Source organism: Colletotrichum destructivum, chromosome 3, assembly GCF_034447905.1.
Source record: "Colletotrichum destructivum chromosome 3, complete sequence".
NCBI lineage: Eukaryota > Fungi > Ascomycota > Sordariomycetes > Glomerellales > Glomerellaceae > Colletotrichum > Colletotrichum destructivum.
In genome coordinates, this window is record NC_085898.1 from 1,384,808 (window position 1) to 1,410,451 (window position 25,644).

The 25,644-nt window shown below is 55.0% G+C and overlaps 8 protein-coding genes across 8 annotated transcripts; 5 read left to right on the plus strand and 3 right to left on the minus strand.

Moving 5' to 3' along the window:
* Positions 1–130: 130 nt before the first annotated feature.
* Positions 131–2,726, minus strand: CDEST_04519 (Putative leucine-rich repeat domain superfamily). Its single transcript, XM_062920678.1, has one exon. The coding sequence runs from the start codon at positions 2,646–2,648 to the stop codon at positions 303–305; it is 2,346 nt and encodes a 781-aa protein (XP_062776729.1). The 5' UTR covers positions 2,649–2,726; the 3' UTR covers positions 131–302.
* A 555-nt stretch (positions 2,727–3,281) lies between these two features.
* CDEST_04520 (uncharacterized protein) lies at positions 3,282–3,527 on the plus strand (the record flags this gene model as incomplete). Its single annotated transcript, XM_062920679.1, has 1 exon — positions 3,282–3,527. The coding sequence occupies one exon, from the start codon at positions 3,282–3,284 to the stop codon at positions 3,525–3,527; it is 246 nt and encodes an 81-aa protein (XP_062776730.1).
* Positions 3,528–6,460: 2,933 nt separating this feature from the next.
* CDEST_04521 (Putative glycoside hydrolase, family 5, glycoside hydrolase superfamily) lies at positions 6,461–8,145 on the plus strand. Its single transcript, XM_062920680.1, has 3 exons — positions 6,461–7,323; positions 7,429–7,521; positions 7,587–8,145. Exons 1-3 carry the CDS (start codon positions 6,513–6,515, stop codon positions 7,790–7,792), a joined length of 1,110 nt encoding a protein of 369 aa, XP_062776731.1. The 5' UTR covers positions 6,461–6,512; the 3' UTR covers positions 7,793–8,145.
* A 4,742-nt stretch (positions 8,146–12,887) lies between these two features.
* CDEST_04522 (Putative aspartic peptidase domain superfamily) lies at positions 12,888–15,578 on the plus strand (the record flags this gene model as incomplete). The annotated part of the gene is made up of 3 exons (XM_062920681.1): positions 12,888–13,477; positions 13,678–13,916; positions 14,045–15,578. The coding sequence occupies exons 1-3, from the start codon at positions 13,364–13,366 to the stop codon at positions 15,576–15,578; spliced, it is 1,887 nt and encodes a 628-aa protein (XP_062776732.1). The 5' UTR covers positions 12,888–13,363.
* A 262-nt stretch (positions 15,579–15,840) lies between these two features.
* On the minus strand, positions 15,841–17,944 carry CDEST_04523 (uncharacterized protein; the record flags this gene model as incomplete). Its single annotated transcript, XM_062920682.1, has 4 exons — positions 15,841–16,703; positions 16,781–16,927; positions 17,013–17,433; positions 17,504–17,944. The coding sequence occupies 4 exons, from the start codon at positions 17,942–17,944 to the stop codon at positions 15,841–15,843; spliced, it is 1,872 nt and encodes a 623-aa protein (XP_062776733.1).
* Positions 17,945–19,049: 1,105 nt separating this feature from the next.
* Positions 19,050–20,072, minus strand: CDEST_04524 (Putative fusarinine C esterase SidJ, alpha/Beta hydrolase; the record flags this gene model as incomplete). The annotated part of the gene is made up of 3 exons (XM_062920683.1): positions 19,050–19,335; positions 19,404–19,665; positions 19,739–20,072. 3 exons carry the CDS (start codon positions 20,070–20,072, stop codon positions 19,050–19,052), a joined length of 882 nt encoding a protein of 293 aa, XP_062776734.1.
* Positions 20,073–20,703: 631 nt separating this feature from the next.
* CDEST_04525 (uncharacterized protein) lies at positions 20,704–21,930 on the plus strand (the record flags this gene model as incomplete). The annotated part of the gene is made up of 3 exons (XM_062920684.1): positions 20,704–20,989; positions 21,207–21,412; positions 21,718–21,930. The coding sequence occupies 3 exons, from the start codon at positions 20,704–20,706 to the stop codon at positions 21,928–21,930; spliced, it is 705 nt and encodes a 234-aa protein (XP_062776735.1).
* A 1,208-nt stretch (positions 21,931–23,138) lies between these two features.
* On the plus strand, positions 23,139–25,511 carry CDEST_04526 (uncharacterized protein; the record flags this gene model as incomplete). Its single annotated transcript, XM_062920685.1, has 1 exon — positions 23,139–25,511. One exon carries the CDS (start codon positions 23,139–23,141, stop codon positions 25,509–25,511), a length of 2,373 nt encoding a protein of 790 aa, XP_062776736.1.
* Between the last annotated feature and the right edge of the window lie 133 nt (positions 25,512–25,644).

The window sequence follows — 25,644 nt, forward strand, 5'->3', positions numbered from 1 at the left end:
CGGTGACTTACTGCTTCACTCCGTAGCATGCTCTACTCGGTCACTACTGTAGTTGAAGACCCTCATAACTCGCTTTCTTAACCCAGCAACTTATTAGGCTCACTGACTGTGATAGATGGATCAACAACTGGAAGATTTGTGTATTATAAGTGTGAGTATCACTTTTGTTCTGCCTCGAGCCCAAGTCACTCGTCCCAATCAATATGTCTCCCATCCGTTAACGAAAGTAACTCACGCGCCAAACACCAAGCCAACCCCCATCATGATCATGTCATTGCTTATCAATTGCCACAATACACCCCTCATTTTCCGGGCTTCTTCGAAGGCTTCTTCGAAGGCTGCCTCGAAGGCTGCTTCGGAACTGGGTTCGAAACTATGTTCGGACGAGTCACTTTGGTTTCCTTTAGCTTGCGTGCCGCCTCCTCCTTTGCGTTATTCGCCTTGCGCGCCGTCTCCTCCTTGGCAGTCCTCAGCTTCTCGTCGCGGAGCTGTTGCTCCCTTAGCTTGCGCGCCGCCTCCTCATTGCTTGTCTTCGTCTTCTGGTCGCGAAGTTGTTGTTCTCTTAGCTTGCGCGCCGCTTCCTCATTGCTTGTCTTCGTCTTCTGGTCGCGGAGCTGTTGCTCTCTTAGCTTTCGCGCCGCCTCCTCACTGCTTGTTTTCGTCTTCTGGTCACGGAGCTGTTGCTCCCTTAGCTTGCGCGCCGCTTCCTCATTGCTTGTCTTCGTCTTCTGGTCACGGAGCTGTTGCTCTCTTAGCTTTCGCGCCGCCTCCTCACTGCTTGTCTTCAGCTTCTCGTCGCGGAGCTGTTGCTCTCTTAGCTTCCGCGCCGCCTCCTCATTGCTTGTTTTCGTCTTCTGGTCACGGAGCTGTTGCTCCCTTAGCTTGCGCGCTGCCTCCTCAGTGCTTGTCTTCAGCTTCTGGTCGCGGAGTTGTTGTTCTCTTAGCTTGCGTGCTGCCTCCTCAGTGCTTGTCTTCAGCTTCTGGTCGCGGAGCTGTTGTTCTCTTAGCTTGCGCGCTGCCTCCTCAGTGCTTGTCTTCAGCTTCTCGTCGCGGAGCTGTTGCTCTCTTAGCTTGCGTGCTGAATCCTCCTTGATAGTCTTCAGCTCCTGGGCGCGGAGCTGGTCCCTCAGCTTCGAATCACGGAGAAGCCGGTCCTGTTGCTTCCTGATCTCATTCAGGCGGTCCTTATCGTTCAGGCCCAGCAACCGTAGGTTCTCTCTTTCGAGCTCGCGCTGATACTGTTTCTCACTCTTGCTCAAGCCCTGCAGCTGCAGTCTGTCAAGCTCAACCAGCCTCTGGTTCACATCCAAGCGCAGCAGACGCTCCTTCTCCGTCTCGGGACAGGCCAAATACCGCAGCCTGTCGATCTCAAGCTGCCTATCCACTTCGTTCAGGTTCAGCAGCCTCTTTCTATCCGCCTCGTTCAGATCCTGTAACCACAGTCTGCGGAGCTCGTTGCGCCTGTCCGTCTCGCTCAGGGGCTGCAGCTTCTGCCTCAAGAGCTCGCGTTGTCTCTCCTCCTCGCGGATCTGCGCTTCGTACCGGTCCTTGTAGGCCTGCGCGCCGCGGATCGTCGCGTCGTCCTGCTTCCGCAGCAGCTCCTGCTCTTGGATCAGCTGGTCGCGGACCGCCTTGTCGGCCTGCGCCTCGTTGATGATCTGGTCCGCCAAGTCCCGCCGCGCCTGCTGGTCGCGGATCTCCTCGTCGATGGCGTTGTTGTCGTAAGTCCCGAGATTCTTCATCTGCTGCAGCTCCGCGATCCGGTCCCCGGCCTGCTGCTTGTCGGCCTCGGCCTGGCTGATGACGTCGAGCAGCCGCTGCCGCTCTGTCTGCAGGTCCTGGATCCGGTCGCCACTCGTATCCTTGGCGTAGTAGCCGCTCTGGATGCGACTGACCGCCTCGTCCCTCGCCTGCTGGAGCTGACGTATCGTCTCCTGCATCTCCTGGATCCTTGCGTGGATGTCGAAGTTGTCCCTGGACTGCACCTTGGTCGTCTTGAAATCGAGGAACCCGCCGATTTGGTCGGGATTTACCTTAGGAACAACAAAAGTGGTGTAGGTCACCGGGCCATTGACGTTTGCGCCCTGGCCGGCCCGCTGCGGCGGCCTTGCTTCTGCCACTCTATTCTTGTCATTGGAGCGGGTCTTGGTTGAAGAAGGAGTCACGTTTTTCGTCGTGGACCTTGACTTCCTGCTCTGGATTTCGTTCCTTGCTTCAACGTTGGCCAAATCCTCGTCCAGGTCCAAGCTGCGAGCCTCGAGGGCGTCGGCCTCCTCATCGGCCTCGACGTCGCGGGACTGGTATGTGGAGTAGACCTCGCTGACTTCCTTCAGGTCCCGCGTATCGAGGACAGGGGCGTCTTCGGGGGTTTCGATATCGCGGGAATAGAGTCCGTTGCTGAAGTCCTGGCCCACCTCTTGTTCCTCGCGGGTCTCCAAGTCAGCAAAGTCCTGGCTGACCTCGATCTTGCGGGCCTGGATGCCGACAAAGTCCTCCGCCTCATCCTCTTTCTGGGTCTCCAGGGAGGTTCGGTGGTTCTCGTCAAAGAGGCCGGCGGCAGTCTTGTTGTTTTCGAAGCGAGCGGCGAGAGGGGCGGCCAAGCTGCTCGAGACGAGCGTGGAGATGAAGAGAACTTTCAAGGATGGCATGGTGACTGACTGGTGACTGAGATCAACTTCTTGTAGGGGAAATAGAAGTCTTTGTGTCTTGTGGTACTAATCCCACAACCCGTCGTGCCAGAACGAGACTGACAGGTTAACTGACAGGATCCGGAAATTCTCCCCGCCTTTAATACTCGAACTTTGACGGCAGAGGTCAACCTCATCGCCGACAAAACCATCCCTTAACCGATAAGGCCATTATCTGCCGCGCCGGCAAGCAAAGGAACCCCAAAGATCGTTGTCGTCGGCGTCGGCGTCGTCGATAAGGTTAAGTTGGCGGTCTGAGACAGGGCTCACCTCTCCATCCTCATCTCGGCACATCGTCCTTCTGCCCCCTTCGATCCGCACTAATACTGGCTGATGGCCGAATGCGAGGCTGCAGAGACCGGGCCAGAAAAAAAGTCTGCAGGCGTGGTGTTGACTGACTCTAGACTTGACTGCGGCGGCGATCTGTAGGCCGCCTAGGCCCGTGTGTATGTGCGTGTGTGCGTATGCCCGCACACACGCGCGCCCGTTTTGTGTTTTCACAGGGAAGAACATGGGACGAAGTCGCTTGGGGTTCATGCGGAAAAGCGAAACGACGTCGTCGACCGGTGGGCGGCCGTCGGGAGCGAGACCGAGATGTCCGTCCGCCATACGTCGTTCAGCACAGCACGTGTGGTGACAGCGTTTACTCTTTCCCGCAGAGCCCCATCGGGCGGACCGCCACATGATTCAGATGCTCGACCGGCAAACCTCAAGGTTGAATCGGCGCGTGGGGTGTGGAGGGGGAGACCGCCGTGCTGGAAACATATGTGGCAACCAGGGCAGGGCGAGGTCCGATCTTCACGGGCCACGCACATCTCCCGCCCGAGATGGTGTCGATAAGGGCCCAATCAGGACGGAGAGAACACGCAAGTCGTCGTAAACGGGCCAGTTGAGCTTCTCTCGCCAAGAACCTCTGGACCGTTACCCCTCCAAACCTAAGTTTCGAGCCACACCAGTCTCCGCGGCTCATGCCCAACGGCCCAAAAAGCATGTTTGGTGAGGCGGAATCACGCCCTTGGCCCAACACCGCGCGCGTGATGGGTGTGTGGACAAGAAGGCCAAACCTCCGTGGGTTCCGGATTTTGCCAGTACAGGTATTTATGAATCCCCTCTTCAGCCGATGTGTGTGTACTGTACTTCTACTATTTCGAGGCCATCCAGTCAAGTCACACCCCCCAAAGCCTGGTCGAGTGAGATGCGCAACGCATGACTTTCGGCAAAGGGACAAGGTTTTCATTCTGCGCACTGCACCGTTCTCCGTCAGGGTCCTGATGGCCCGGACATTCACGAGCTCAGCCACGTCCGTCCCCGAACCCGTGGGATGACAGAATGGACTCGCAGCAAGCAGCCAGCCTGACGCGTCTACATGACTGAGCCAGGGGAGGGGGGGGGCAGGCTTCGGTTGCCTGGTGTAAAACTTTCCAAGCGCGAAAAAGTATGCCGCGTAATGATGGCTGCTTTTCGAGGCTATTCTTGCTTACCTCCCTGAATCTAGTTGGTTCCGATTTGGGATTACTCAACGAGCAGGCATCTACTCAAGTCAGCCTGGACTTCAGTAGTCCTTACTCAAGATACTCAAGTGAGTTCCTCATCAAGAGAAGAATCTAGAAACATTCAGTGGGTTAGCTCTATGCTTCGGCAAAGGGAACTTGAAATCTGTTCAGTATTGTTTTAAGACGTTTTTAGACGGCTCAATATTCTCAATAAAACTTAACATAGAAGTTGGGACCGTTGCTATAACCGTGACATCACAATATCCTGATGCAAAAGCATCAGGCAGACCGGCACTTCGACCAGATAGACTCTTGAAACCACGATATGACCGAACACCGATAGACATACTTGTACAAATATTTGGAATAATGGTGTCCATCGTATACCTAAAGTTATGTTTATGAGACAGTATCGGTCATGTTCCTATACTATGTCGCTTACGAACATGGCGAGCTTAGCTTGGGGAGGTGGTGGCCAATATCCAGTCGATTGGTTTAGCTTTCCTCCTCCCACAACGTAACCATGCTAGTGGTCAAACAGGTTATTTATGCTTCCGACTTTTTGTCTCGCAAGCCACTGGAGGACATGTCCGGATCCGAGGAGCCCAAACGGAACTCATATGGGCAGTGATAGGGTGAGAAGGGATGCCAATCCATGAATCAGACTACGTGGTGAGGATTTATTCCTGTTTGCAAGCGCCAAAGCCTCTTTGGCCCCTAAACTAAGCTTCAAATACAGGAACGAGCGGTTCCCGATGAACAGAAAACTGCACTATGGTTGCAGGCAAAAGTCATTTTTCCATGGGGCAGGTAGACTGTGAAGGTGCAGCCACACTTAGTTCAGCGTTAGTACGATATACATCTAGCTACTCACATACGTACTGTATGTACTCTGTTCGCCATCCAGACGTGTCGCCAGTTTGATCTGACAAGGGCTGGGCTAGACAGGTCAACCTTGCTCAATACCTGACCCGCAGGCAAACTTTATCGCATACGGACTATGATAGGTAAGGAAAAAGTGGTCGGGTGATTAAGATGGCGATTCCACTACTGCGTAGTTTGTTTCTGTGCAGCGGATAAGCGAAACCTTTTCTACCTACATAGTCAGTACATCGTAGATACTGGTGCGGGCATGGTTGAGGTTCTGGCGACATGGTTGGGAAAGAGGGCGCCAAGATATGCTTTTCGGACTCTCAGACATGACACAGCTAATTTTGAAGCTAATCTGGCTTTGGGCCATCTCGAAGTGCCCTAGGTTATGAGTTTGAGCCAGAAATCAATGACAGGCCTCCTTCTTTTCGGTGAGGAGAAGTTGTGTCCGCAACAAGTGCCCATGCAAGCTACTGATCGTCATAGGTACTCATCCGTGCTGGGGAGGCTTTTCGCAGAGAAAGGGAACTCTAACCAGTTCCAAATCTTTCCCATCTCCACCACCCCCCCCCCCCCCCCCCCCCCCGACAATTTCCACTCTGTAAGGCCTGGTTCCCGTCCGTTTGATTGCTGGGATATCCTACCTTGCGACGCCACTCCACAAAGAAAGAGCCAAAGCCTTTTCGAATACATCGCCGCCCTCCTGCCCATCCCAGAGACTCGAGACTCCCGGAACTCCCCCCTCCAGATGTACCAGGAGGCATGTCACTAGGTTTGCCGCCAGTGACACTTCGCAGACGCCACTTGCTAGAAAATCCAAAAGCAACCGAGGTGTGTGCCCCGTACCCGGTGTAACCACTCATACTTTGATCTTCCTGCCAATGGCCATGTCCTCCACGAGTGCTGTTCATCTTCCGTGACCTACCTCATCGCTCGGCTAGGGGGGTCACATCGGCCCCGGCCGAGGCTCCCACCGGCCGAGGACTCGCTCCAAAAGTGACCGTAGCATCCGCCAGGGCCTCGGCACTCTCTGCGAGACGAAGCGGCCGGCCCCTGACTCCACATCATTTCCGAAAAGGTCCAGCGGCGGTCCTCCCTCCGCCCCCCAAAGCCCGTCTTCCCACCGCCTCGGCGCGCTCGGAACATGGGGAAATCCCCAGTTGACGAGCCGATCATTCCCCGGAACGCATGTCCCTTCCATGGCGCTACGGCTCTTGGCTATTCAATGTGAAGTGCCGACAGTCTCGGCTTGACTCCATTGAACTCGCTTTCACAGACATGGGGGCCTGTGTTCCCGGTCACAAAAGGACTCTTTGTTGGTGTCTCTCCAACGTAATGACCGTTTAAAAGGGGCCAGGCGAGAGGAGACATCTTGTGTGTTTTTTTTTTTTAGTTTTCTAGATTTTTCATCTCATCTTTCCTTCCTGCAACAGCGTCACCAGAAGCGATACTGACTGACCCCATGAAGCTTCTTCTCCTGTCGATCTTGGCCAACCTTGTCGCCATCCGCTGCCTGGCCGTCCCGGAGCCCAGACAAGCTTCGGCTTTTCCGTCGGCGAGTGGGACAAAGTTCACCATCGACGGCCAGACCGGGTACTTCGCCGGCAGCAACTCGTACTGGATCTCGTTTCTGACCAACGATGCCGACGTCGACCTCGTCATGGACAACGTCGCAAAGTCCGGGCTCAAGATCTTCCGCATATGGGGCTTCAACGACGTCAACACCATCCCCGACGGGGACCAGGTCTGGTACCAGCACCTCTCGTCCACCGGGTCCAGGATCAACACGGGCACCAACGGGCTCCAGCGCCTCGATGCCGTCGTCGCCGCCGCCGAGAGGAAGGGTGTCAAGCTGGTCATCCCCTTTGTCAACCACTGGGACGACTACGGCGGCATGAACGCCTACGTGAAGGCCTTTGGCGGCTCCAAGGAGTCGTGGTACACCAACGCCCAGGCCCAGAGCCAGTACCAGGCCTTCATCCGGGCGGTCGTGGGCCGGTACAAGGACTCGGCCGCCATCTTCGCGTGGGAGTTGGCCAACGAGCCCCGCTGCAAGGGCTGCGACACCGACGTGATCTTCAAGTGGGCGGAATCGAGCTCCAAGTTTGTCAAGTCGCTCGATGCGAATCACATGGTCACCCTGGGCGACGAGGGGATGGGCCTCCCCGGCGACGGGAGCTACCCATACCAGTACGGCGAAGGGACGGACTTTGTGAAGAATCTCGGCATTGAGACGCTTGACTTTGGCACTTTCCACATGTACCCGGATCATTGTGAGTTCTCTTTCCGGGGTCTCTCCTATTGCATGATTTTGCACAACTGGGTATATCTGGAGAAAAGGCGGGGAGTTAGGCTAATGAATCTTGGATCCCCGATAGGGAACGTCGATCTCAAGACCTGGTCCCCCGGCTGGATCAAATCGCACGGCGAGGCATGCGCCAAGGCAGGCAAGCCCTGTCTCTTTGAAGAGTGTAAGTTGTTGTCCCACGATCCGATTGCCCTGATCCAATGAAAAGGGGGACTGACGCCCCAGGAGACGGTTCCCTGACGGACCACTGCGCTGTCGAGAAAGCATGGCAGGAAGCTTCTCGCACCGCGCCCGGGCTGGGGGCTGATTTGTTCTGGCAATGGGGCGATCGGCTGAGTTCCGGCCAGACGCACGATGACGGGTTCACAATCTACCACGGCAGCAGCGACTACCAGTGCCTGGTTGTAGATCATGTGAAGGCGATCACTGGCTGATGGTTTGCCGCCCCCCGCGTTGCTAGAGTTTACGAATCTGGGAAGATGACCCCGAGTCAGGCCGATACGACACGGATTCGTTAGTAAAACAGGAACTCTGCATTCTGGAACCGCTCTCCCCTTTCTCCTTTTCGCCACCTTCGTCTGAATTCGTAAGGTGAGGCTCAATTTTGAAATGCCTGATGCATTAGATCCCGGCAGAACCCCTTGCATAAACTCTATACAATCCAGGGGCAGAGGGGTAGCCGGGCTCACAACTTGGCCCTGGCATTGATCAGAGTTGAGGGGGAATATATTGTACTAGGAGATCTGTGGCGGCTATTTAATTCGAACGGACTCTCGTGGAGCTGCACAGAAGACATAAAAGATCGCTCCGTAGTTGGCTGGCGGCAGTACATCAGCTGTCAACAACAACGAGAACAGCCAGCTGCGCGAACTCCCATGACGCCAAAACAGAGACGGCAGATTTGTTGCAACGGTTTACTCAGCCCAGCCGGGGTTTCTCTCCAAGTGATGTCTTTCGGGTTGTGCCGTTGTCTAGTCTGTTTCATTAAATTGTTTCTCTGGTAGAATAGACCCTAATAGACCGTCTCAGCTGGAAACAAGGTTCAAAATTGCCCCTGGGCCCTAGGAACCCGATCACCAGCAGCCCAGTTGCAGATTGCGAATCGAAAGGCGCACGACTGCTGGCGTAAGCTGTTTTGAAAGAAGCTTTAGGACGGTTGCTTTGGAAGATGGCGACGTAGTCGAAACACTGGCCGTACAGGGGTGCGGTTTGTAGTCGTGACTCGGGAGAATGGAGGCTGCACCCGATATCGCGCGGGAGAGTAAACCAAACATTTCCCGATTCAGGGGGTTCAACACACAAAGGGTGTCTAATAACATGACAAGAAGATCGGTGAGGCTGGGGAATCGAAGAAGCGAGTCAGGAAAAGAAGCTGGCACAAACGGTGTGACAAGACTGGTAAGGCGTCGAGAAGCTGGATCACAAACTTGGTGCCTTTTCTTGTTGGTGCGTAGGAACCACGTCGGGAATAGGGATAGGCCACTTGCGAAGACCAACAGCTAAGAATTGATAGGCGTGATTATCGGCCCGTGACTAATGGTATTTATATCTACTTATAGTATAGATACATTTAAGAAGCATGACCGCTTGCCTAGGCAAGCCGTCCGCCAGCGAGTGTGTCGCTGTACCTATCTATTTAGTCTCCAAGTAGGCATTACAGGTTATACACAGGCAGTAGCTACTCTTTTGTCTAGACAAAACAGCAGTACGCCATCTTTTGCTATTCTTAAGTGTTGCCTGAAGAAGAGAAGAAGAAGACCATTCTTATAAAGCCCATTTGCAAGTGTTGAAACATTAGAAGCCAAAAGAAAAGGCTTGCCGATTTGTTTAGCAAGTTTTGAAATTGCTGCATGCAGCTGATCTATTCCATTATCAATTTTCTCAACTAACATCAGCCATACAGTTCACGCAGGCTTTTAGGCGCTCTCCCAACAAGACCGAAGGTGTAGTGCACCCTGTCTTAAACACCTGTAACGCATCTCTGTGTCTGCGAGATCTGCCCATCTTGTGGTAAAATAAAGGAAAAGGGTTGAATTCCCCGTATTGCAGAGAGAGAGAGAGAGAGAGAGAGAAGTAAAACTCAAGAACAACCTCCTTCTACTGTCACATGTTCTCAAGTCTCAAAGGTCCACAGATGCTCATCCATCATCAAAGTTCTTCTTCATCTGCTTCCTTTTCAAAAGGGCCACTTGCCTCTTCATTTCTCGAATCTCGATTGCAAATACCATCTTTGCCTCGTTGTTATCGTCGTTGCCAGCGTTCCTCATCGCTTGAGCTCGAGTCTGAATCGCTGTAACTCTTATTTCTGGCATATTTGGCCAAGACCTCTTCGCCTGCGTCTCCAGTGGTTTTGCCCCCGTAACTGGAATTTGATTCGGCCTCGCTGGAAGAGTCAGTCTCGCTGGAGTTGTCGGCCTCGTCGGAGCCATGGGAGTCGCTATAGCTCGAATCGTCGGAGTCAAGGTCGTAAAGATTTAATACCGCCTATCCATTTTCGGACTTTGTCATAGACCCCCCCCCCCTCGTTGACAGAGTCGGAATAAGAACCTCACCAACTCTTCAGCGATTCGCGCTCTAGCGGTCATAAGGACCCAGCACCAGAGACACAAGCGAGACGGCCTCAGTCGAACACGCCGGTAACAAGATCTCCATCGATGCGGAATCTAAATAATTTAGTAGTGACCAAGAAGCGCTGTCCAAGGCGGTCGGTGAGGCCAAGTAGTGGATGAGGCATTTGAAGACGCAGCAGCAGACGCAGACACAGAAGTTGAAAGAAGCAAAGAAGCCAACAGTGCTAGACTAGCAACTTTTGCCTATCAGTTTAATGACATTGGTGGCCTCACAGGGTTACTCTCGAGTGAACGAGCTGCTCGAAAGATGAGGTCATTCGTAGATTTATGGTGTGTGGAAGGGAGGATCTTGTGTGAAGGGGAGCGAGCTTCAGACGGCGGCCGCAATATGGCCGATCTGGCGGAGATGGATCCGCGTGATCTGATTGGCCCATCCAGGCCGCCGCGTCCACTTTCCGTCGATAATCCGGCCGACATTTCAACAGATACACATGTATACATACACCGTACAGATATGTATAGATTATGAGTTGAAAGTGGCTTGATTCTAGAAAAGTAGTGCGGAACGGCCGTCGCTCGGCGCGCCTTGGCTCGGAGTGGGTCCGTTTGGTGTGGAGCTTCCGCAACTGTTATCCCGTCGTCGCCAGGCATCTCGGATCGGTCTAGGTGAATCATTTGCGGGAGGCCATCATCACAACAGCAACTTCTGACTGCAATTCTAACAGTCAATTACTTCATTCTATCTTGTAACAGTAAACAATGTTAAAAAAAAAAAAAGAAACACTTGTGTCGTCTGTTACGTTGCCTGCGAATCGATTCGTACCTACCCTATCACAAAGAAAATAGAAAGAAAGTCGGTTAAAATCGAACGGGAAAAAACCTCAATTGATACAGAAAGAAAAAAAATCAAAAGAATATCTAGGGGCCCAACCGCGATTCGAACGCGGGGCCTCGCCCAATCAAATTTGCGCTTTGCACAAGGGTTGTTATACCCGAAGGGCGAATCATACCACTAGACCATTGGGCCATGATGAAGCATCCGTGATCGGAGCAGGATTGTTGTCCGACATCCGAAAATTGAGGTCTATAGAGTGTTACTAGTGTCACAGAGCGTCCGAGCTTTCCTTGAGCGTGGCCTGTCGCAATCCTACAAGTAGGGGGGGAGGAAGAATAAGGAATTCCCGCACAGTGAGACAGGACCTATCATGGAAACGGATGCTCTCTGCAAGCGTGGCATAGCGCCGCAAATTCTGCTGTTCAGAGCTGCAGAAACCTAGAGACAGCACAAGTAAGGACCTGCCAGCATAGAGCGGCATTCAAGCTTTGGGCAAACGATGCTCGTCGTCGACGGGGCAGCCAAGGTCGCTTATTCCCTCCAGGTTTAACGCTCAACTTGACACACCAGACTCATTTCGGCAGCAAAGACTGGGCCCTTCGAAGCGCACGTTCGCTCCATGTGTTTTCTTTCCCCAGCGTTTCCACATGAGGGGGGAAGATAGACTATGGACCAAGCGTGTTACGTACCAGATTACCAGACTCAGATTCCCGGTGGGATGGGAAGTTGGGCCTTGCCCATTCATTCCTCTTTCAGAAACCGGCTGCTCGGTGACACGGTGAGAGGGGGGTTCTAGTATCCGGAAAGCGGGTGAAATAAGCCAGAACCGAAAGCGGACGTCGTAAACCGGCCGACGATGGCTCGACTCAAAAAAGCATAGCCGGTTTTTGCGCGACGATTTCAGCGACAGATCCGGCTCCCTCTGAGCACTTTCGGGCCGTCAATTACAAAACCGGACACCACGGGTTGGCAAACGAAATCTCGTCACGATTCTCCGTGCTCTATACAGTACTTCGCGGAACGACCCGAGGGTTATACCAAGAGGGTTATACCAAGAAGGTTATACCAAGAGTCTTCTTGCCTGGGCCAAGACTCACCTCGCCGTCTTTCACCCTGGCCGGCGCAACGGTCCAGGTCCAGGCGCTTACTTTGCGATATTGGCGGGTGGCAAATTGGCAGGTCGCGCCTAATCAACATTAGTCGGACCACCCAAGCTCCCTCTTTGGGTCATAACCGCAGCGCCGTGCCACCCACGGACGGTGGCCGGTGGGAACGACGAACATCCCTGGTCGAATATCGTACGGAGCAAAAACTCAGATTGGGGGCCCTCCCCCGAGGCACTGGAGGCGGGAACGGCCAGCCGTCAGTGTACTTGTATTATCTCCCCCACATCCCTGGCGGACAAGGGAACCCGAGAGCGACAAGAATCTAGAGCACCTCCCCTCCCATTGCCTGCTCGCTTCTGCGTCCGACGCAGCCCGGATACGGAAGTACATGTAAGTTGCGATTGTCCCCCCCATGGCTCAATATCAACCCCGTCAACGACGATGCCTTGGCGCGGGTGACCGGTAGCCCTATGAACATTCGTCCCCAGGGGGGTTGAGCCGGCTTCGTCCAACATAACTGAGACGCGGTTCATAAACAGCGCGCAGATCGCGGCATTTGCGAGGGCGCTGCGCAGATCCCATCAGGGTTTGCCCGGGCTTGCCCAATCCCTTCCAGCTTCGGCGTGAGCGATTCGCTGGGAAGCGCCGGATCGCGGGAGAGTTATTAGCCTCCCCTCCCCTCCCATCTCCCCTCCCTCCTTATCGAGAGTCGGAGAGAGAGAGAGAGAAAGAGAGAGAAAGACCTTCAAACATGAAAGGCAACGTTCGCCTTGCCAGGCATCCTCGTGGATTGTTCCGATGCTTGTTCCGGTGCTTGCGAAATACGACATTAATCTTACCCAAGAGTCCCCGTGCGCCAAGGAATCCCGACTGCAGGAGTTGTGGTGCTCGCAACATGGTTCATGACTAGTGTACCCTTTCACAACGAGAACCATCGTGGGGGGGGAAGGGAAGGGGTGACTGTGTTTTGGCCATCTTGGAATCACTTGGCTTCAGTACAATGAGATTATCGCGGTGAGCCGCACAACTATGTCTTTTTATTTTGTTTTTCTGACATGCCGTTCCATCGTGCTTGAACGTCCGGTTAAGCCAACTCTTGACATCGTCATCAAAACGAAAGACATACCGCATCACAACGACGAACGAGTTGTCTCCCAGCGCAACTCGCAACCGCCCCCCTCTCTCCCCAAAACTTGCTTCAGCGGGGATAGAGTTGTTGCAAAAGTGGACAGTCGTGAGCCCCTTTCAATATCCAGGGCCTTCGCCGGGTGGGTTTCGTCTCCCTTTTCCGGCTAGGTAACCCAGTCACCTCTGCAGGGTGTCAACATCTTGTCAAGATTGCAAAAACGCCCCCCCGGTGGGCAGACAATCGCTTTCAAAAGGGGGCCGCCCTGCCGACGTCTTCTCGTGGGAGAAGACGAAAGAGGTCACTTTGGCCGCCTCGCCCGTCATGCCTCGACACAACCGCTTTCTACTCTATCGCGAAGTCTCGTGATGTTGCCTCCATCGCCCTGGACGGCGCTCCTGCTGGCCAGCGTCTTTTCTCCGGCCGCGCTCGCGGTCGACACTTGTTCCAATTCTGTCGAACCATTAGTATTACCCATAAAAGTAAGCACCTAACGAGTCACCGGCCGTCTCTTCTCTCTCACTCACTCACTCACTCACTCACTCACTCTGTCTCTCACTTACTCTCTCACGTGTTTCGCGTCTTTTGTTTTGATTTCTCTTCGCGCCTGGTTGCCGTGTGTGATGATGATGATGGATATTTATTGACTTTTCCACCTTGTGGTGGTCCCCCCCTCTCACAGAACGTTACCTTTCCGAATGGCATCGGTGCCAACCGCGGTCTCAAGCTTACGCTTGGTGGCCAGCTGCAAGGCATGCGCATGTCAACCATCTTGAACAACACGCGTGTGAGGAACAGCCTGGACTGCCCGGACAACACCACGTACGCGTTTGTCGGCTGCCAGGGCTCTTCGGGCAGCGTATATGACACTACGAGAGGCTCTTTCGACCAAGTCGTCAATATACACGACTGGAATGTGACGTATGTACAACAAACAGATGGGCGAGGGGGTGGGGGGTTGCTGGCTCCCCGCCGTCGGTGTTCTGATCTGTCTTTTCTCTCTTGTGTGTGTGTGTTTTTTTTTTTTTTGTGCTGATTTTCTTATACAGCACCATCGATGCCCAACCCGACGAGGGCCGCACGACGGTGCTTCACGGATACGACGTCGCCAACTTCACCGACGCCCCGGCCGTGGCATTCGGCTACCCCTTCGAGGTCTGGGCCGACTACGACTCCATGAACAAGAGCGCAGTGGCGCTCGGTCCCAACTCGTCAACCCTCGAAAGCTTTGTGAGAAACGGGCTTGCGCCCACTGGGAGTTTCAGCCTAGACTACGGCTCGACGTCTGAACGGTACCCCCGCGACGGCCAGCTCGTCGTCGGCGGCTACAACGAGGCCCGGTTCAATGACTCCAAGGTCACCCGGTTCCCCATGTGGGGAGCCAACGCCCCGGTCCCTTGCCCGCTGCAGGTCGTCGTGTCCGACATCCTTCTCACCAACAAGGACGGGGACCATTCCCTCTTCGACCCGGGCGTCAGGGTGGCTGCGTGTATCGACACCGTCCAGAACAGCTTTACTTTCACGCCGTCCATGTTCTCCAAGTTCCAGAAGCTCGGCAACCGCACCGAGTCCGACGGCCAGGCCTTCGCAGAGTCCGACTTCCCGGCCGACCGCGAGCCGCTGCTCGGCTCGCTGACCATCAAGCTGTCCAACGGCTACACGAGCGTCATCCCGCACTACGAGCTCGTCAACCACGTCCGCGGCACCGACGCCCGCGGCCGGTACGCCGTCCTGAACAACTCGCGCATCAGCACCACCGTCGCCTCCGGGCTCAGCGACCTGGGCGACAACATCCCCATCCTCGGCGGCGTCTTCCTCTCGCAGAACTACCTCCACGTCGACTACGACGCCGGCAGCTTCTGGCTCAGCCCCCAGGTCGCCAACGGCACCCTGCCCGACCACATCACGGCCTCCTGCAACGGCACCTCGAGCGCCACGGCCGCCAAGTCGGCGCTGGGCGTCAAGGTCGGCGTGCCCGTCGCCATCGGCGTCGCCGTCGTCTTCTTCATCGGCCTCTGGTTCTGGCTGAAGAACCGCAAGCGGAACCCGCAGGCCCAGTTCGCCGACGCCCCGAGGTCCATCCCGCGCAACGAGAAGCGCGACGCGCCCGACTCCAAGTCCTCCACCACCAACTTCGCCGGCTACCACAACGCCGGCTACCACAACGCCACCCACGCGAACCCGGACGCCCACATGGAGCTCGAGGGCGACCTGGCGCGCCGGTCCATGGCCATGAATTTGAATCCCCGGCAGCGCGCGGAGCTCGCCGAGCCCGTCCCGGCGTACAAATCGGAGTGGCCCCGGCAGAACTCGATCCAGGGGGAGAACGACACTTATTACAGACAGTTCGAGGAGCCGGGCGAAAGCTACGAGCTCGCAGACACGTCTCCATATTCCCAGTCCGTCACTCCGCCGACACATCCACCCCCCGTCCAGCGGAAAGACACCGCCCTGAGCGATAACTGGGTCCCCAGCCCAGCGACGTTACGAAAGCAGGTATCGGGCTTCAACGATGCCATATCGCCAACCAGTACACGGGCAAACAGCACGAGGGTCAACAACACCCACCCTTCTCCTATTTAGCGTATTTTCTGATAGATGAGTAATGATAATTCACTTCTTTGGGCATGAAACCGATGGTTCCTCTGGCTCTGGCTCTGCACATTTTGAAAGTGCGCCTGTGATCAAGACCGTGAGACTGGTTTGAGCTTGGTTGGTTCCCGAGCACAACTGGCGTGGGACGCATGGATCGTGCCATTCTTCTGGCTTTTGTGATAAACGAACGAAGGTCCGAAGCAACAGATATATCCAGTTCTTCCCTGGCAGTGGCAACACCAAAAGACATCTAGTACCACCGGTATCTAGTGTTTTGTCTAGTTCCATACCAACCCCCCAAGAATACGACAGTCCCCAGAACGGAGCCGGCGAGCAGGAGAACAAACCTGCTCTCCCTCGACCGGGCTACGGTCATGGCTAGCATCGCCGAGATTATGGGGACGAGCAACCACCATCCAAACGAGTTGTCGACAGAGGCAAGCCCTGCAAAGGGGGGTATCATGACCAGAATCGCGACTACCCACCACTTTTCGTCCTTGCAGTACGCCCAGCCCCCCCGCCAGAAACACCAGGGCTCCGGCGAATCTGCCTTTTCGAGCTCGATCCTCCCGCCCCTCAGCCGTTTCTTGATTTCCTCGTACAGCTGATCGTGGGAGAGGTCGTCGGGGTTGCACTCCTGGAGTTCTTTTCGTATCGCGCCGGCGAGCTCCAGCACGCCCTTGTATCCCCTCGGCACGTCGCGTCTGCGCCTCATTCGCATCGTCATCCTCGCCTTGAGCCACACGAAGGCGATGCAGAGCGTCCAGACCAGCAGCAGGATCACGAGGATGTACAGCTGAAGGAAGGAAAAGCCCCACTCGTAGCTTTCGCGCGCCGAGTCCGCGCTGAAATCCGGGTCGCTCATGGGCTGGCAGCTCCCGTTCGCCTTCAGGTACTCGATACGGTAGGTTTCGTTGCCGGCCGCGTAGGCCGCTCGCGAGAAGCTTGCGAAGGGCCGCTGGCCTGTGCGAGGGTCGGTCCAGTTCCAACCGTATGTGAAATCGGATCGGGGCAGCCAGGATGCCGAGATGTTGAGCGTCGGTGCTGGGAGAGTCTGGCCCATCCAAGTAGACTCTTTGTCTTCCAACCCGTAGAATCCGTATTTCTGAGCGTCTATCACATCACGTGTCAGCTCTGAGATGTTCCACTAATTCTAAAGGCTGGGGGGAAAAGGTTATGCATCTACACACAGTCGGATACGTTGCGATGCATTGAGCACCTCTCTCCCGCCGACATCTCGCGATAGCTCTTGGACAACCAGTAATCAGTCCTATTCGGATCATCCTCTATGCACCCCAAGGATGGTTCCCTGTAATAGAAAGTCTCCGTCGCCAAATCTTTGCATCGTCAGTTTTGTCCGAAAGAATTTCTTGGATTCGCCCATGCGCCATTGCTTGTGGCCCATGAGACTGCGGTACTCACTCGTCAAAAGGGGATAAGTGAGCAAAAGGTCACCGGTCATGTTAATCCGCCAGGCATCATGAATTATGTATCCGACAATGGTAAACTCGTCCAGCGGTATCAGTGTCCCCTCGTACCCCTTCACATACGCGTCGTTGTTTGCTGAGTATCCCGACATTGCGCCTCCAAGCGTGGGAAACAGCAGAACAAAGATAGAGACGAAGATCATTACCACCATGGTCACTCGGGATTGCAGCCCGCCAGAGCGGGTGAAATCACGAATCAGGTGGAGCGTCGAGTAAATCCCCGGTTGATCCTGGAGAAATATGGCGTAGAATGTGTCGTAGGTCACGGGCTTAACTTGCATCGAGGTTGCTGTGTAGTCCGCAAAAGCTCTCCACGAGATCCAGGCAAGCAAGGCTTGGCCGCCACGGCCAAATACCTGATGAATGCATCAGAGACGATCCCAAGCCATAAACAACAGAGGCATTCGTTGTCGTTCCAGGACTTACAACATCCCATGCGACGTCAATGGCCTTGGCGTCGGCGAAGGAGAATCTACCCCAGGCAAGCGTGATCTGGAAGAACCCGGACCCTGACCAGCGACTGAAGCTTCTTTTGGTGACATCAAAGTTGCCATCCGGCTGGCAAGCCGCGGTATTCCATTGAAGGTAATCGGAACCGAGGTAGAACAACAGAAGCCCCAGCGAGACGGTCCATCCCAAGGTAAAAAGCCAGGCAAAGGCTGCAAACCAGTGGAAGGATCTGGCATCTCTCAACAAAGAGACGGAAGCATGCTTCCACTGTCTCTTATCCCATAGACGCTGCCGAAACTTGGCGAATCTGAACCGCACATTTAGGTCCCTTTGGTGAGGGCGCCTCTCGTCAAAAAGGAGCGGCGCAAAGGATTTGGTGGATGAGGTCTCCACCCCCGTCGACTTTGGCGAATCCATGACTGCGATCCCAATCGCGGTGTACTCAATTTCGATATCGGTTGCAAGACGCTGAGAAGCGCTGCGATCAAGGCATGGTGCAGGCGTGACTGAAGCTAGACTGAGCAATATCTCAATCTCCAGGGAGCGGCAGGGGAATATGGCGGACGGGTCACAGTATTTATCAAGTAATTATGCCACGTAAAAGAAAAGAAAACATGGCAGGAGGAGGCGACCGCCACCAGCCAAATAAGCCATCAATGTCGACAGGGGCTAATGTCTTGAACTCGTGGTGTTGGCTGCGCAGCTGCGCCAAAGGCTTCCTGTAGGAAGACAATCCTGGTCAGTGATGAGCGGTTTTGTGCATACCAGCACCACCAGCGAACCGGCAGCACCACACACACACACATACATACATACATACATGCCCGCGAATGACGTAGAAGAAGGCCAGTTCTGCCTGCCGATCACCGGACCAAAATAGGTCGTGCCAGAGTCGCATGCTGCAACCGCGTTCAAAAGGGGGGTGAATGCTGCTGATAAGTCCAGCCTTCTTTAGACGTTGGCAAATGCACTATGGCAGACGCGACACTGGCATCCCAGAAACGAAAAGACGACATGGCTTTTTGTTGTGTAAAACAATAATATTTTTCTAAAATTAGTTGGTTTTGTTGTCGTCGGGGGATCAATGTTGCTGTAGTCAGCCCACAGCAGACTGCTTCATTCATCTTCTTCAGTTGACCAGCGGCACTGTCCCAGGATGCAGACACATTCAACCCCGGGTTCTCTACCCATAATACCACCAACAGGATTACATTTGTCTATGTAGTCGGAGGTTTAGACGTATGTAGCCGTTACTCCCAACAAAGCTGGCTTCATTAAAACGTAACTCCCCTTCAGTAACAAACCCTGGTGCCGATTAAACAAAACATCTATAGCACCTTGTTTAGGGCATCCTAAGCAATCGTAACTTGTGCAAAAGCTTCAGCGTCAACATTCCCAGAAAGACTAAGATAGGCCGCCTTCACCATATCGACAGACACACCAGCATGCCCACTAGCTGCTTGCATCGGACACGTCTCATTGCCATAAACTTTGACAATGGTTCGTACCGAATGTTTACATCTCATCCAAGTGACTCGAGAAAGTTCTTGATGGTAGCCCCAACCCACTCGCGAGCTTCTGGTTGAGACACTGCGTGATCGGCTTCGGGGATGTGCCCAGACAATTCGCTGACGGTCCCTGGTGGGCAAGCCTGGCACCACCGTTCGAGAAGCTTCTTCTTATCGACGGAAGGCAGTACCAGTTCATCTTGCTCGCCCGGGAGAAACAATATCGGCTTGTCGATTCGTCCAAACTTCCCTTTGAGCGCGACATCGTCGAGGTCCGAGGAGAAGTAGTCGTCGTCGCCCCTATCACACGATACGGCGGTTAGCAGCAGGCCGTACGTCGAGGCCGATCGAAACATGCTCTCACCCACCCTTGAGCACCCAACGAGTTCCAGCGATATGCTGTTATCGGGGACGAGAAAATGGCCGGAATCAGCGGTGTTGGCATTGCCTCGTTCTGCTTGCCTTGTGCAATCATATCTTGTGCGTATTCGATGCTCTTTCTCAAGGCTTCTAGTGGCATAATCAAACCAGCAGCCTGGCGATCCGACACTGGGCTGAGGAGTATGTAGCCGTCGACTGGCTCATTAGCATATTTTTCGTGATCCGTGTATTCGAGACAGTCCTGGCAACCTGCGCGGCTCATCAGCTTGATGTCCATGGGGAAGAAGGGTTCGGCCAAGTCACACGCAAATCCACCACATACCAGTAGACGCCCCTAAGAGCACAATTTTCCCCTTGCCAATTTTGCGAAGGTATCGAACCAGCGCAGCAACGTCTTGGACGTCGTTGGAAAGGCTCGAGTATCCGAATCCGGTGTAGGAGCTTCGCATCCGCAGCTCCCACACCCCAAAACCCGTGCCTTCTAGCTTTCCTGCCACAGCGCCAACCGCAGCATTTGTATGAGGGCCCTCGGTTAGACCTCCGACGAAGATCAGTGCATCTTTGGAAGTTGTCGTTCCTCGTTGGTAGGCGATGAGATTGGGAGTGTGAGCGGGAACAGCATGTACCGTTACGGAAAACGGGTTAAAGGACGCCATGGTGGGGAATCAAGGCTCAACTCTTGCTTGGTCTTAGGAGAAGATGGAATAGCTTATAAGTTGTCAGCTTTTGTGACCAGAGTTGGAGAGATACCTTTCTCTTTTTGTAGCTGAAGAGAGACAATCAGTTGTTGTCAAAATGAGGTGTCGCTTCAGAGGCCTGAAGCCTACGGATACGAATACGAGTTCATTGGGATTTTCCCCATTTGGTATGTCTAAAGGATTCGGATGCGACTCCTGTTCCTCTAGTTGGACGGCTCTGTCCGTTCTGCCACCATTCCATCTTGGTTGCAAAAATTCGAATTCGCATCCATGTAAGGTGAGCTGCTGTCGAGTCTTGGGTTAACTCCCAACTCTAGACTTGCTGCCTTCCGGTTTCCCCCCCCCCCCCCCCCTTTTTCCCCCCCCCTCTTCTTTGTACGCTGCATAACCACGACACAATTCTCACTCTTTCGCGGCTTGTTAACCACCCGAGTACGCACGCTGCCTGGTGTGATTTCAACTTACCTCAAAACACCGCGTCCTTTCGTTTCTTGTTCCCTCGTTTTCCAGACAAGTCGGACACCTGCGTTTGTCTAAATCAATACTAACAGGTCAGCTCTCCCTCCTCAGAAAGGCATGGAAATCCATCATGGCTTCTTCTAGCAGAGCCTCCGGCTCGGCTAACGCCGCTGCCAGACAGTCCGGCTACTACACATTCGAGAACAAGGCTTTCGATGACGAACACGGCCGACAAGAATACTTCCAGATTGCCCATTACCGCGGCGGGGCCGGAAAAATGCAGAAGACCGACAAAGACAAGGAGACGAACGGACAGCTCATCGAGCGTTTCAGAGAGCACCAGGGAAGTTTCGGCGTTCCCATGCATCACATCAACGTCCAGATCAGCAAGCATCCGATCCTCCCCCCACCCCGAAGTATGCAGTGCAGTCAAGAATGGCGAGAAACTTATTCTACTCGATGGCTACTATATCATTAATGCGGACGCTAAGAACGGTCCAAAGGGCTTGATTGCCACTACTAGGCACGCGTCCTACAGGCCCAGTGACTTTGATGTTAACGACATCTATGTTGTTGGGTACAAGATGGGCGTGTCTGGAAAAGGCATAGACGCGTTTGCCCTCGTCAACCCAGACGAGAACGGCCTCTGTGAACTTACAAAGGTGCCTCAAGGCAGTGCAAACGCCTTCGCCAGCACTTTCATTGACCTTCACACTGGCAACAAGAAGACGCGCAAGCAAAGCGTCTGTATCTCCATCAGTTCATTCACTGATCTCCAGCAGATGTTCAGCCAAGCCCGAAATGTCTTCCGGCCCTCCTCTCGCGCCACCGAGTCGGAGGTCTCTCATCGGCTCATAGAGCTGATGAGAGAAGAAGACATGGCGCTCAAGGCTCATCTACTTTACCTCCAGGCAAGACTAGGCACTCTAGATTCCGAGGAGGCCCTGGAGAAAGTCGGAATCAACAATCCAGGAGCCTCCCTCTCTAAAAAAAAAAAAAAAAACCAGCATCTCGTGCGTCTCATCTGTGTCAATGAAAAGTTCGCTTGCGATCACGCCGAGTCTGTAGTCGATGAGGCAAAGGGAAGCTAAATATCCTATAACGTTTTGTTCTTTAATCAAGCCGTTCGAATAACAGTTTCTAGGACATCTGGCCCGAGTTATTCGAGATAGGAGGCGCGAAGCCCCTCGACAACAACCTACTGATCACCGTCAGCCACCTCCTCAGAGATGGCAGCATGAGACACACCGTCATGGTGGAGTACAAGTTCCTCAAGACCTTCCTGAGTCTTCTCATCTTGATGGATCTCAAGGGATCTGTTCGAGACAAGCCTGTCACTAGAAGGGCCTGGCGGTAATACTTGCGACTTGTTTACGACTCTACCATGAAATTGCAAGGACCAGCGTCTACCAGGAATAACAAAGATAAGAAGAACTCCATGGAACAAGACTCCACCCTCGAGTCTATCCAACTGGATCTCCAGTCTTTGTCTAGCATGACACGTCGTACAGGACAGTCCATCTCACAGCAAGCCTTAGGACCTTCAAGCTGAAGACAGTCCCTCCATCCATGTCTACAGAAGCGGCAATGCATGGCCTGACCAACAACCACGAGTATGTCATCGTACGCATGTGTGCTCTTGCTATCTGAAGAAATCAATCTTCCGTGGATATTGTCAGAGTCGCTGTACAGAGTGAAGAGTTCAGATGAAAGATAGGGATTAATAGGTGACTAAATCCATCCCTGGTCTCCTTCCCTAGGCTAGGGAGCTTGGGACCAATGCTACCTATAAAGACCCCCTAGGTAGAGCTCCGGGGAGCTATTGGTGTCCAAGGGGACTATTGTAGGGGTCTGTTGAGGTAGTCCGCCACAGGAGTCCTTTACTCCCATATCCGAAGCCTTCGAGGTCTAGGCCACCGGTGGTACCTTACTGGGCTTGTGATAGATACCTATGATAATGATAAAGTCTTCCAACTATTCCACCTAAACTGAGCAAGGTTTCTGTTCTATCTCGGGCGCTTCTATCTCCTGATGCCACATTGACGTTGCCAGTCATCAACTTTAGATCGAATACGAGCCAGTCATTAACTTCCTGGCCCATTCATGCCCCTGATATGACAGTGCAACCCCGTCAGATGCCTATTTGTAAGGGTGCGTGTATCCAAGACCTACAAAACTTCGAACAGTTGTGATTTTGTGAAGTTCAAGTACACCAAACCCATACATTGACCCCAACAGCAACAGAGGAAACTATGTTCTGTCTTCTGAAGACCTAATGAATTTGTTGACATATCGTGACAAAGACAATTGGTAGGAACAAGGGCCTTGTCAAGACTTGATGTCGGCTTTGTGCACACTCACTACGCGTCTTTGAACAGCTTTGATAAGAACCAACTTATTTGGCCGAGAACAAATTCATTTCATCTGGCAATGGCCAGCGTTGGTCCCCAACTGTATATTTATACGTCAGCGCGGGCTACCTTTCACTGGTAGCCCAGCAAGCTCACCAAGAAGACTCAACTCGATAATCCACCCTTAAACTGAAAACGGAAAACACTCGCCAACATGGGGAACACCACGTCCAGACTTCTCGATAACAAGCTGACCCATGTACTCCCCGCGACGGTCGACGTCGAAGCAACTTCGGCAGACGGAATCGCCTTGCTAATGAGACAGCTCCTCTCCCTGACCTCGATGCGGGACGTCGACAGTCTCACGGCGGAGAGCGCGTCCGTCAGGGCCATCTTCCAGAGAAACAAGCTCGAGGTCCTCCGGAACCTGATCGCGCCCGAGGCCTGGGACGATGCCATCGCCTGTGTCGACCGCCGTCTGCGCATGGGCAAGGCGGCGAGAAGGGCGTTCCACGAGGATTACGACAACGGCATCGTGTCATCCTTCCCCTCTGACGATCCCCTCGGCGAGGGCGGTTCTCGCGGAGACAACTCTGGTAAGGGGGGTGTCGACGACGGCAGGTCAGCTAACACAAGCCCAGCCACCCCGACGAAAGAAGGCCGACGACACCCCAGACCGACAGACCGCGGACAGTGGGACCTCGACGACCTCTGCAACCTGGTCCGGATCATCGAAAGGCTCCTCAGCAGAGAGCACCACAACACGTACCCGACGTTCGCAAAATGGGAAGCCTCCTGGAAGTCCCCGTGGCCCCGGAGGAACGTCCACGCCTACCGCCCGGTCTCCAGCCGCGAAGGCGCGGACTGGACCGTCCGGGACTACGACGGCCGGGAGCACCACTACGAGGAGCTCTGCCGAGACCACGGCACGGAGGACCCAGAGAACTTTGAATACGCCTTCCAGCGGCACACAAACCTCGACCAGGACGGCGTCCCTTACGAGGGCGTCACGGTGAACTCGACGACCAGGCCGAGGCTGCAGCGCGCCCTCTTCCGCCTCGAGCTCCTCCGACGGGCACACTACCAGCGGCCCCTGTTCCCGAGGGGCGCCAGGTTCGCGAGCCGCACACGGACGGTCCGCGAGGGCGTCTTCGGCCCGGCCGGCGAGACGTACGAGACCCGCCGGGCCCGCGCCGGGGCCTTCTTCCGCGGCTGGGCGGCCGACGACTTCCTCGAGGCCGTGTGCGTCTTCAAGGCCACGCTGAACGAGTACGCCGTGCCCGTGAGCGAGATGATGGAGGACTTCATGGTCGCCGTCGACGAGACCTTCGAGGCCCCGGAGCAGCTGCGCGTCGATCGGGTCTGCGGGGACATCAAGACGGACTTCCGAGAGGTCCCCGAGCGCGCCGCCGGGCTGCGGTGGGTGAAGGACCCGTCGACGGGCGAAGAGTCGCTCCGCATCGTGGACGGCCTTACCGAGTCGGATGAGGAGCCGGACGACGCTCAGTCGCTCGGCGTCACGGACGACCATGACGAGCCGGACGAGAAGCTGTACGCCGCGCGCGCGAAGCTCCTAGACGACAAGGAGGAGCTGGACATATTCACGGCCTCCCTGATGGTCCCCTTCGACCGCTTCGAGTTCGACGACCTGCGCAGCACTATCTTCCGGTCCGAGAGATGCCGCGCGATGCCGCGGCACAGACGTCAGAGGGAACATCCGTCCCTGAGGCCACCCTTGCGGGAGACGAGCCCCGACGAGGCCATGTCGCGGTTCCTCCACGTCCTGTGCAGCCTGCCGCTCGCGTTCCTGGGCGAGTTCATGGTCATGCCGACGTCGCGCCAGCGCGACTTCCTCAAGGCCAGCTACTGGGCCCTCTCGCGCGTCAAGGCTTCGCAAACGCCGCTGTTCCTCTCGGGCGAGATGTCCGCGTGGTCGAGCCGGCCTCCCGACGGCGTCGACGGGCCCGACCGCGACCTCGGGGCGGTGCACGACGCCCGCCTGTTCCCTGCGCTCTCGGTGCGCGCCGCGGCCATCGCCTGCGTCTGCGACGTTTACGTGTTCCAGGAGCACCCGTCCATGGGATTCCGGGTCCTTGCCGACAGCCAGGACGACGGCGACGGCGGCGGTTGCGGCTGGCGCTGGCGTTGGACCACAGCGCGCATGGCGCCCGTCCTCTGGGAGCGCCTCCGGTCCGAGATGCGCTTCGAGAATTTCGATATCGATGGCGTCTTCCGCATGAGCCCGGAGAGCTGGGCGGCAGTGTGGAGATCGGACCGGGAGTTCGAGCGGCAGCTGTGGACGGGGCCCAAGGCCGAGACGGAGCGCTGGGAGGGGTACCGCCGCGCCGCAGCCGGGCGTCGGGACCCGGACGAGTGCTACTGCCGGCTTGGAGACCGCTGTGCCCTGTGTCTCCCGCTTCCGGACGTGAAGCATCCTGAGCGGGAACTTTTCACGAAAGAGGAGTGGGAGGAGGAGAAGAGAGATGAAAGGGAGGACATGCGACCGTTCCGGCTGTGCAAGAGGCATCCCGATCTGGCCAAGTCCATCAGGGAATACCGGAAGACTCACAAAGCGGTCCTCTACTAGAGCCGAGCCAGCCACGTCGATGAAGGACAGGCACACGGGTAAACCGTAGCTGAACATCATTAGGTTTCATGGGGGATGCACCTGAGTCTTTGTAGGCATTGGAATCATCAAATAGAGTATATGTTCTCGAAAC

What these genes read in the sequence shown, in the direction of transcription:
- CDEST_04519 (XM_062920678.1), bottom strand. Translation starts at nt 2,648, where the DNA reads ATGCCATCCTTGAAAGTTCTCTTCATCTCCACGCTCGTCTCGAGCAGC.
- CDEST_04521 (XM_062920680.1), top strand. Translation starts at nt 6,513, where the DNA reads ATGAAGCTTCTTCTCCTGTCGATCTTGGCCAACCTTGTCGCCATCCGC. An exon ending in CCACATGTACCCGGATCATT is followed by an intron (nt 7,324 to 7,428) that starts GTGAGTTCTCTT and finishes GATCCCCGATAG; the next exon opens with GGAACGTCGATCTCAAGACC. An exon ending in GCCCTGTCTCTTTGAAGAGT is followed by an intron (nt 7,522 to 7,586) that starts GTAAGTTGTTGT and finishes ACGCCCCAGGAG; the next exon opens with ACGGTTCCCTGACGGACCAC.